The 11,149-nt window shown below is 52.6% G+C and overlaps 1 protein-coding gene across 1 annotated transcript in view; it reads right to left on the reverse strand.

Annotated features, from left to right (window-relative positions):
• LOC102300782 (histone-lysine N-methyltransferase 2C) overlaps positions 1 to 11,149 on the reverse strand; it is a gene marked incomplete in the record, with an annotated part of 48,143 nt that overhangs the window by 29,124 nt on the left and 7,870 nt on the right. The window contains 16 exon segments of the mRNA XM_042213016.1: positions 54 to 218; positions 497 to 678; positions 750 to 854; positions 941 to 1,042; positions 1,123 to 1,239; positions 1,771 to 1,893; positions 3,520 to 3,621; positions 3,700 to 4,439; positions 4,612 to 4,758; positions 4,841 to 8,179; positions 8,274 to 9,418; positions 9,696 to 9,859; positions 9,947 to 10,061; positions 10,168 to 10,342; positions 10,412 to 10,562; positions 10,746 to 10,855. Of these exon segments, the coding sequence (XP_042068950.1) occupies positions 54 to 218; positions 497 to 678; positions 750 to 854; positions 941 to 1,042; positions 1,123 to 1,239; positions 1,771 to 1,893; positions 3,520 to 3,621; positions 3,700 to 4,439; positions 4,612 to 4,758; positions 4,841 to 8,179; positions 8,274 to 9,418; positions 9,696 to 9,859; positions 9,947 to 10,061; positions 10,168 to 10,342; positions 10,412 to 10,562; positions 10,746 to 10,855 (6,982 nt within the window).

An 11,149-nucleotide genomic window follows, 5' to 3' on the forward strand; every position in this document is an offset into this window, starting at 1 on the left:
CCCCGGGCCTGACCGACGAACCCGCCGAGACCCCACACCTGAGCGGGTGTTACCTGTCGCACTGCTGGCACTGCAGGATGAGGTCGTCCTGCAGGTACGCTCGCTGGCAGACGGGACAGTGGCTTAGGCTGCAGCACGGCCCGCACAGGCTGTAGTTACTCTGCCACTCGCAGCGCAGCCCGGGGGAGGCGGAGCCACACTGCACACACCACACACACCTGAGGAGAGAGCAACCAGCACCCGTCAGCTCTTACCTTTCGTGTTATGTGTCACGTGATTAGAGTCTGAGCTCTGGCTGGCTGAGGGTTGGTGGAATCTCGTGTCCTGTCATGTGACATCAAACATGAGGAAACTCTCTCAGCCAATGTGTTTCTTGGTTGCTATGGTGATGTCGTCTCACTCACATGAGGAGACACGTTTAGTCATGAGGGAGGGCTGATCAGCTGATCTGACAGACGCCTCCTCGCACACACAGGTGAGCGACAGGTAGACCCACCATTTGCACTTCCAGGCTCCTTTAGGCACCGTGAGGAGGGGCGGGTCCAGGCAGTAGGTATGGTAACTGATATCGCAGTCATCACATAGCAACAGTCGCCCAGGGTCGCTGGCCTCACCGCAGGCTTCGCACACCGTGCACTCCAAACAGCGCCACCCTTTGGTCAGAATCACCCGAGTGATCTGCAGACAGCACACTCAAACAGTGAGCCGGGGGCAGGAAGTAATCAGATTACAGGTAGGCGAGTACTGACCTTTACGTTGACGCAGTAAGGATGGTAACACTGTCCACACTGAGAGCACGCCAACAGCCGACCTTCAGCGCCCTGCCCGAAACTGCCACACACCACACACATGTCCTGCACGCACACACGCACACGGGTTAACTGCTGCATGTCACATGATCACTGCTTACACACGTGATGTCACACGCAGGTGAGCACACCTGTCTGAGGGTGAAGTGGTCCGACGTGGAGAACATCACCACGGTGTTGTGCATCGAGTTCTCCTCGTCCTCCTTTGCTGTGAACGCCTCCACATACGCAGCCTGACGCACACACGCACACAGGTAATCAGTAATCTGTGATCATCTATCATGGACATATCAGTGTGCAGGTGTGCTCTTACTCCCGGTGACACAGTCACGCTGTCCTGAGTCTTCAGTCGGCTTCTTCCTCTCCCCCCTCTTCCTCCGATGCCGCCTCCTCTGGACCTCCTCCTGCCTGGGAACCCGGAACCACGACCCTGAGGAGAGGAGACAGGCGGGGGGAGGAAGGAGGAGAATTAGGAGGAAATCCATGATGTCACTGGTAAGATCAATTTCAGAACTTCCAAGGAATCAGGAATCAGCTCCACTAGTCCCCGAACACCCCACACTCAATCTAGTCACGCTGGCGTTACTCCTCACGGCGCCAGTATAGCCTCTGTGTTAGTCTCTTGTATTTACACCCGCTGCTAAAGGTGCCGCCACTCGCACATTACAGCCACATTAAAATGGCGGGAAAAAGCGACACAATCGTGCGTTAAAAGCAGCTGCAGCCGCGTCCTTCTGAGGATTCACTTCCTGAGGACGTCACGGAAAACAAACATGACAGAACGATCAGACCCGCAGGCGCGTTTGATTGGAGACCTTTGCAGCCCAGCAGGGTGGAAGCACACACTCTCTCACGCACACAGGCAGCACAGCGTGCGCTCGTTTCCCACACCCACAGCAGAGACAGCGTTAGTAAGCTGCTGTTAGTCACAGCCGGTGACAGTTAGGGTGCACTTTTTTACCACTCTCATGCTCCAGAGCGGGGAGTCCTGCAGGCGGGGCTTAGGGTCCCACCCTCCCTCTCCCGTGGAATCCTGGGAGGACGAGAGGGGGCTGACCGCCCTGCGACTACTCCAACACGTGCCCTGAATGAGAGGGAGGAGGAGGAGGAGAAGAGAGGGGGAGGTGGGGACAAAATGCAGTAACATAAATGTAACGGCCACAAAATGAAAAAAGAACTCATGACGACACAATGTTACCATGGCAACCACACACACTGGGTATTGACGGCAGCCAACGCGCCGATCGAACAACCTCGATGTGCACAGAACAAACACGCCGCGATCAATGACACGTGTGTGAATGTGTGCACGTCTGTGTGAGGGCGTGGGTCAGGCATGCCCTGCCGGGCCGACAGGTGAGGATGAGGATGAAGATGAAGCACACTGATGGTAACCTGCTTCTCATCACGCCCGTGGAGGTGCGAGCTGATGGAGGCAGGAATAAAAAGCAGCAGCGTTGAGAGCGCTCCTGTGTCGTCTGACTGGCTACAGAACTTGACTATAATGTGTCACTCAGGAGGAGGAGCTTGTTAGAGACAAGAGGTTTGTGGAATTTCACCTCCAGCTTTTTCTTTTTAACAATCGATATGTAAAGGACACACACACACACACACACACACACACACACAATACAGTTTTTCTACTGATGACTGGACAGAACAAAACTTTCCATGATTGTAATAGGGCTGCCACGATTTGTCGACTAGTCACGATTACGTCGACTATCAAAATCGTCGACGACTGATTTAATAGTCGACGTGTCGTTTGAAGCTTTGTAAGATCGCAAAAGACGCAGGAATAAGTAGCAGGATTTAAGAGTGTAATAACGGACTGAAACAGAAGATGGCAGCACTGCATGTACAAGGATGCCAGCTGCCGTTAAACCCCGAAGAAGAAGAAGCAGCTGTGTCCCAGAATTCATAGCGCGGCCCAGCTTAGTTTCCAACAATGGCGGTAGCTAGTTAGTTTTAATATTACTCTTATTATTCTTTCTGGGTCACAAAATAAACGTTTAACATATTTTCAGGCGAGAATGTAGCTGTGTAAACCTCAAATATCGGCTCAGTTTATCAGGACACCACATATTTTCAAAAGCGCTCCGACGTTTTCGGAGACGTCTGTTACCCACTAGCTCGTTAGCTAGCCGGGGGCTAGGTCACTAGCCGCAAATCGTTTTCAAACCCACCGCCGTCTTTCGCGACTCAGGTTAAATATATATGAGTCACTTAGATAAATTAAAAATGTTGTTGTTTGGCTTTTTTTTTAGTATTTTATTTGTTCCTGAGTAAATCGGTTTGGCTGAGATTAAAGTTATAGTTTTTACACAGCTGAATAAACGTCAAGCAGACAGCTGATTATCAGAAGTGTGAGATGCTGGAGAATATACTCCGGTGTCCTGTTATATTTTAGATAGCAAGGAGTTTATTAAACTTCACCGAAACAATCTGCAAATTTCATTAAAATTGAATAAACTATCATCTTGTCTTTATTTTTAGTTAGCACCTTAAAAGCTTAAAGCTGTAAGCTAATGATAGTTATATAAGAGCAGATGCTGCTGGTGCAATAAGCTGTAGTTTTACGTCCAGTGGATGATGATCTGATTAGTCGACTAATCGCATAAATAATCGGTGACTAGTCAACTATCAAAATAATCGTTTGTGGCAGCCCTAACACACACACACACACACACACACGTCAAAGGTCACCAACCTGTTTCACCCGGGCTCTGCCAGGAGAGAACTTCCTCTTAGAGATGGCAGGCTTCCCCATGCCGATTTTTGGGGTGAGGGAGAGCACGGTGGTGGGAGGAGCCTGAGGTTGCACACAGAACAAAAGGAGAAGTGAAGAGGAGCAAGAGTGAGCGAAGAAGAGGAGGAGGCTGCCGCTTACCTTAGAGAGAGGTGGAGACTCTCTAGCTAGGGGGGAAGTCCTGAGAGAAGGCAAAGGTGGGGTGAGCGGCGGCGGCGTGATGGGCACTCTTGCAGGGGAGGTCTCTGGGGAGGCCTCAGTGGAGAAGGGAGACTGTCTGAGGCGGATGGAGAGGTCATCAGACAGCCGGGGGGAGCAGGGAGGAGGCCTCAGGGTGCGACCCTTCCCTCTGCGCAGCAGCGGCGATGAGGATGGCGAGGACAGGTGCAGAAGGGACGGGGGAGGCGATGATGTCATCAGCTCCATCACCTCTCTGTCTAAAGAGGGGTCCAAGTCCAGCACGGGGCTCACTGGCTCCTCCTCCATGTCTGAGTGCTCCTCAGTGATTGGCTGACCATCTGACGGCTGAACTGTTTCAGAAAGATCCTCCTCCTGTGAAGGCTCAGCTTGTGATTGGTGCTCATCTTCGGTGGGTTCTGTTACCAAAGCAGCAGGTTCATATAGGATCTGTGACTGACCCCCATCACACTCTGATGTCATGTGACAAAGAGGCGATTGGTCCTTCAGCCCCACCGTATGTCCAAAGTCACTGGGAAGCTTTTCCTCCTGTGGGAGGCCCTCTACAATGGTGGGCTGGGAGTGACGGTGGGGGGAGGCCTCCAGGGAGCCAGCTCCCACAGATGGAGGTGATGAGGGCAAAGGGAAGGACACAGGTTGCTGCGTGGGTACGGGGGAGGCGGGGCACTGAGTCTCCTGGACTCCTGCAGAGACACAAACATGGACACATTAGATACTGATGCAGGTTCAGGATCTTCCTGGTTACAGTCACAACAATGGAGTGGGCGGAGCAAGCCTGGAGAAAAGGGAAGTCACGGAAAAATGTAAACATTTAAGAGTTTGGATTGGTTATGTTTCCGTGTTTGCAAAGCAAACCTTTAAGACCGCTGGAGCTACTGGGCAGAACCTTCTGGTTTTTTTCCTCTCCTCCCTTGCTCCTCTCCACAGGCTGCTCCTCTGCTAGGCTCTCCTGTGATGTATGTTCAGGCTGCTCCTCCTGCTGCTCCTCTGTGCTCAGTGTGTCTGGGTGAACAAAAAGAGCAGATAACCTCAGAACAGATCGTGTGTTAATCGGGAACTTTGAGTCACTCGCCCTCATACTTACCCATGGTGCCATCAGACATCCCTTCAGGTCCAGGACCTTGCTCTGGCTTCACGGGACTAGCAGGACCAGGACTTGGGCTGGTTATTGAGGGAGCAGGATTAACTGAATCACAAGCAGGACTGGCTTCACAGTGGAACGGGCTGGCAGAAGCAGGTCTGACACCAGGCTCTGCCTGCACAGGACTCACAGAGCCTGGACTTGTGGTGATCTGTTTAAAACCTGGATCCATATGAACACCTGTAGAACTTTGACCTGGGCTGTGTAAGGGACTACGCTGAACCTGCAGAGTGTCAAAAGAGACTGTTTGAGAAGGGCTAATCTGTGAGGGGGCGGGGCATGTGGGACTAAGAGGTGCCTCATTGGGAGAGGTTGAGCTAGGCATCGCAGTGTTATCCTGAGTGGGACTAGCATGGACAGGGCTAGCAGGACTCAGACTGGCCTGAGTGTAAGTAGCATCAGTGGGGATGAGGGGGCTTGGTGAGGCAGTGCACTGGTGGTTTTCTTTGGGGACCACTGCAGTACCAGCTGGGGACTGGCTGACTTGGTTCTGACTAATCTGGCTGGGGCTAACACCAGCAGAGTCGTCGGGTACAGAGGCAGCAGGACTTGTTTGTCTGATACAGTCTGCAGGTTTATCAGCACCCATATCAGGCTGAGCCCCACTGGAAAGAGCAACTGTGTCCACATCAGGACTAGTGGGGCTCAGTGATGCCTCAGTAAGGCCAGTACTACTTTCAGTGTCAGGAGCCGGACTGTGAGGTGGGCTAACACCGGCAAAAGCAGCATGTGCAGGGCTGCTATGAGTTGTGCTAGCTAATGAGGAAGTTTGTGTCTGCACTGGGCCTGAGTGAGCTACTACTACATGAGCAGGACTAGCCTGACCAGCAGGACTAACTGGGCTATGACTGGTGGGGACATCAGCTACACTAGGAGAACAGGGATATGTTTCAGCACGAACAGGACTCCTCTCTGGGCCGGTATCACTCACTGTACAGTGTGGAGGACTTGAACTACCAGAAGCTGGTGGAGGGCTTGACGGCTGTACTGCAGCCAGGTGTGAAGTACTGAAGGAAATCTGGATATGTGGCCGACTTGACTGACCAGGTGGACTTTCTGTCTCCTGAGCATGCTCATGACCTGACAAAACAATGCCACCGGTGGCTTCTGAGTAAGCAGGGTCAGGCTGAGGACTGTCTGGTTGACTGGGACTAGGTTCTGACTGAACACCATCACTTGGCTGGATGGTAGCTACCTCCATCTCCTCATCCTGACAGGAGGCAAGGTGGATGGGTTCAGCCAGCGCTGCTGATGGGCTACTCTCCCCTGGCACAGGGCTAGGGTGGCCTTCAAGACACATGGTTGGGCTTGTAGGCATCTGGTAAGCACGAGTGGGGCTGGCACAAGCTGAGCTGGCCTGGTTATGTGTGGGGCTAGCTCCTTCAACAACTTCCATGCAGAGCGATGGGGTGTTGTGAAGATTCTGATGAATTAGGCTAGCTGGGGGAGGAGCTTCCTCCATTTCACCGGCACAAGGTGAGCAAGCTAGGCTACTGTGTTTGGCTGAAGTGCTAATGTGAAAAAGGCTTTCTGGTGTCTGGAAATCTAGGACATGAGGGGGACTGGAATGATCGGGACTGAGCGTGCTACTTTCAGGGGGCACTGTGGCCAGGCTAGAGGTGGGGTCAAGGGGAGGAGGGTTATTTTCCAGTGTTTGGCCATCAGGGCTAGAAGGGCATTGTTTCAAGGAGTCAGGTTGTGTGGCATGGGTGGACTCCTGTGTGAGTGTTGAATGTGCAGCAAGTTCTAAAGTATGTAAGCTAAGCTGTGAAGACCGGAGAGCCTGAGCAGGGCTGGCAGGTTGGGACAGACTGCACCGTTTAGGTCTGAGTGGTGGTGACGATGGGCTACATGGAGCTGAGGCGTATCTTGCTGCCGATGAGAGGTCCTGGTCCAGTGTAGACGTGTCCTGTGCAGCCCCATACTGCAGAGTAGGGCTGCTCAATCCAGGGCTCTCCTGGTCCAGTGTAGATTCAGTGTCCTGTGAGGGGTTCCTCATGCCAGCTTGCAGAGGACTACAGTCCGTTTGTAGAGCACTGTGCTGAGGCTGTGAGGCTGTGAGGCTGGGACTATGTGATCCACTGAGCTGCATAGCATTGTCCTGTGCAGGACTGTCTGGTGGAAGGCTGCGCCGAGCCTCCTCTGTCCCCAGCTCCACCCTGGGAGGAGTCAGCCCTGATTTGATAGGACTGTGAGGTGAAGGGCTGTGTAGAAAATGTGCAAGGGTACAAGCCGTGGGACCACCCTGTACTGGACTCTGCTGAGATTCTGTGTCCATGAACTGATCCTCTGTGGAATTCTGCTCAGTACATTCCTCAAGTTCTGCCAGATTAGAGTGAGACTGTGCAGGACTCTGCTGAAGGTGTAACGGGGTCCAGCTTTTCTGGTCATCTGTGGAATCCAAGTGGGATGCTGAGTAACTTTCATGGGCCTCTGCAAGATCAGGGCAAGACGGTGAGGAGCTTATTCTAAACTCTGCCACATCAGGATGGAGCTCTTCTTGATTACGATGGGATGCTGTGTGACAAGAGGGAGATGGCTCGAGTTCTATGACAGAAGGTGCAGTCAAAGGTACAACGTTTTGTTGGGGCTCCATGGGATCAGGATGGGAAATTACAGCACTCTGTGGGAGCTCCGTGACAGATGGTTGAGGACTTTGTGGGGGTTCAGTGTGAGATTGTGCAGGACTTGACAGGAGTTCTTTAGGAAATGGTGCATTCTGTGGGAGCTCTGTGGAATCAGTGTGAGACAGCACAAGAATGTCCTGGAGCTCTGCTGAAGGTGATGAGGAACTTTGATCTATGGGAGATGATGGATGACCTTGTTGAAGCTCTGCATTTTCAGATGGTGTAGGACTTCGGAGTTCAAGCGTTTCTAAGGATTTTGGTTGAAGCTCCGTGGAAATAGGCTGAGGTGGGAGCTCTGTGGGAGATGGTGGAGGATTTTGCTGGAGCTCTGTGGGAGATGGTGGAGGATTTTGCTGGAGCTCTGTGGGAGATGGTGGAGGATTTTGCTGGAGCTCTGTGGGAGATGGTGGAGGATTTTGCTGGAGCTCTGTGGGAGATGGTGGAGGATTTTGCTGGAGCTCTGTGGGAGATGGTGGAGGATTTTGTTGGAGCTCTGTGGGAGATGGTGGAGGATTTTGTGGAGCTCTGTGGGAGATGGTGGAGGATTTTGTTGGAGCTCTGTGGGAGATGGTGGAGGATTTTGTTGGAGCTCTGTGGGAGATGGTGGAGGATTTTGTTGGAGCTCTGTGGGAGATGGTGGAGGATTTTGTTGGAGCTCTGTGGGAGATGGTGGAGGATTTTGTTGGAGCTCTGTGGGAGATGGTGGAGGATTTTGTTGGAGCTCTGTGGGAGATGGTGGAGGATTTTGCTGGAGCTCTGTGGGAGATGGTGGAGGATTTTGTTGGAGCTCTGTGGGAGATGGTGGAGGATTTTGTGGAGCTCTGTGGGAGATGGTGGAGGATTTTGTTGGAGCTCTGTGGGAGATGGTGGAGGATTTTGATGGAGCTCTGTGGGAGATGGTGGAGGATTTTGCTGGAGCTCTGTGGAATCAGGCCAGGATGGTGCAGGATCTTGGAGCTCTTTGAGCATTTGTAAGGAATTTGGTTGAAGCTCCATGGAAACAAGTTGAGATGGGAGCTCTTTGGGAGATGGTGGAGGGCTTTGCTGCAGCTCTGTGGAAAGAGGGTGAGATGGTGTAGGACTGTCTGGGAGTTCTTTGGGAGACGGTGCAGAAAATTGTTGGTGTTCTACAGGAGTAGGCGAGGAACTTTGCTGGACTGCCACAGGATACGGGTGAGATGGTGGAGGACTTTGTTGGAGCTCTGTGGGATCAGTTTGACATTGTGAAGGGCTTTGTTCCAACTCCATGCTCCATCCACTTTGTGGGAGAACTTTGGGAGTTTCTAGGAGTTTGGCAGAAACCGGGTGACATAAAAGACTTTCTTGGAGTTCTGTGGACTTTGGGAGAGTTGGTGGAGGACTCTGTTGAAGCGTGGCTTCAGGCTGAGATGATACAGAACTTCCTTGGAGCTCTGTGGACTCAGGGAGAACTGGCAGAGAACTCTGTTGTGTCTCCATACCCTCAGAATGAGACGATAGAGGACTCTGTTGGGGTTCACTGGCTTCAGGGTGAGATGTTGTAGAACTCTGTTGGAGCCCTGTAGACTGAGGAAGAACTGACAGTGGATTATTCAGGAGCTCCTGGGAGTCGGTGTGAGATGACGTAAGACTTGGTGGTGATGGTGCACTGAGGGACTTTGTTGTTCTCTGTGGCGGCTCCTCAGGGACGAGTTGACCAACAGGACTGGCCGGTGGAGCCTCTGTGCATGTTGAGACCGATGGCTGTGGAATGCTACTGGGTGGAGTCTGTGAGGGGCTAAGGGCGGCAGCTGATGCCAATGTGGGACTGTGTGGGTTTGGCTCCTCCTGTTGAGGTCTGCACGTGGAGCAGATGTACACTTTGGACCCCACCTTGCCCTCCCCGGCCTGGATGATGCAGTCTGCATGGACAAACCTGCAAAACAAAATAGTTTTGTTGTTTGCTCTTCATCACTGTCAAAATAAAAGCATATTTTAATAAAAGCTAACACCAGTGGTTTTAAACCTTTGGGACAGCCCGCCACAGAGGCCCACAGAGGCTGTGCAGTGAGGGCACAAAAGTAACTGAAGTTCATATATGAGAACCAGAGAACCACTGGATTCCTCTTTCACAATAAAAGCCATGTTAGTTCTCTTCAGTTCAGGGATTTTATTGTGAAGCAGCCTCAGTGAAACAGATGGTGCTTGTGTACCTATAGCAGCAGACACAGGTCACGCACTCCTGTGGTGTGTAGAGGTCGGGGGTGTGGCCACAGAGAAGGCAGGGCAATGCTGGGTCACACGACTCGCACAGAAACAGGTGATTGGCCCACTGGCCTGATGACCTGACACCACAGCGGCAGCAGACTCTGCAGTTCTGGAGAAGATGAGGGGTGGGAGGGGTTTGTGAGGGTCATCCAAAGTTCAACACACAGCAGTGTGTGTACGTGTGTGTTTATCTCACCTTGCAGCTCCAGCCGGTGCTCGGCGTGTGATCCAGAGGTGGTGTGAGACAGTGTGTGTGGTAGGCTTTATCGCAGCGCTGACACACCAATAACGCAGCTTCATCGCCTTGCAGCCTGACACACAGAGAGCACAGGTGGAGGTTCACACTGAGGACACGCCCTCTTTACTCCATCTTCAAATACCTGCTCACCCCAGTCAATAACTCTGCATGTGTGTTACCTGCAGCTCTGACACACGCGACACTGAGGACACTGCCAGCCGGCCCGGCAGAAAGGGGAGGGGGCCACAGAGGGGTCCACGCAGCTGCCATGGTAACGGTTACCACAACAACAGCACATTAACAGGCTGCCAAGCTCACCGCCGCCAGAGCACAGAGCACAGGGTGGCGAGGACCCTGAGGAGACATGATCATGTCACGTTATGACATCACAACCTCACATCCGCTTCAGTCAGCGCCTCTTACCTGCGTGTGCGTGCCTTGTACACAGTGTGCGCCTCTGGTTCCAGTCCAGGTGGGCTCCGGCAGCAGCAGCGCAGGGGAAGTGGTAGCACCGCCCACAGTCCATCTCCTGACAACGCAGCGAAGCTCCGAGCTGCCGGCAGAACGCGCACACCTGGACAGGTGAGAGATAGATAGGGTTTAGGGAGGAAGCTGTGGGTAAACCTTTGTATTCTCCTATTTTATTTTAGTCTGGCTCACAGACCCAGGAACCGAGCGCTTCAGCTGATGCACAGTATTCATCTACCTGAGCTACACAAGGAGGAGGGGCTACTGACCAGACGCCGTGAAAACCCACCTGTGTGCTTCCTGTGTCGATGGCTTTGTCCACGTAGAGCAGTGATTGTCCCTCGCCTCGACACACCCCCTCTGACCAAGTGGCACACTGCAGGTGAGCACAGCACTGACCTGTACACGCACACACACAGGAGGTTTAACACACACACACACACACACACACACACACACACACAGGAGGCAGTGAGGAGTAGAAGGAGGTTGTTGATACGCCTGCGTCGCAAAACCAGGGCTCATTGTGTGTGAGCCTGGAGCAGCTACGGGGGAAACACATGGGACAACCGTGCAGTTTGGGGCCATGGTTTATTCAACGTGCATTTTCAGTGTGGTTTAACTTGCAAATCTGATCTGAAATACTTTCCTTGAATGTGCCTTAATTTCACCTCTTTTTTCTTTCTTCTTTTC

Source organism: Haplochromis burtoni, unplaced genomic scaffold (assembly GCF_018398535.1).
Source record: "Haplochromis burtoni strain Fernald_Lab_line unplaced genomic scaffold, NCSU_Asbu1 Contig_408, whole genome shotgun sequence".
In the NCBI taxonomy this organism is placed as follows: Eukaryota; Metazoa; Chordata; class Actinopteri; order Cichliformes; family Cichlidae; genus Haplochromis; species Haplochromis burtoni.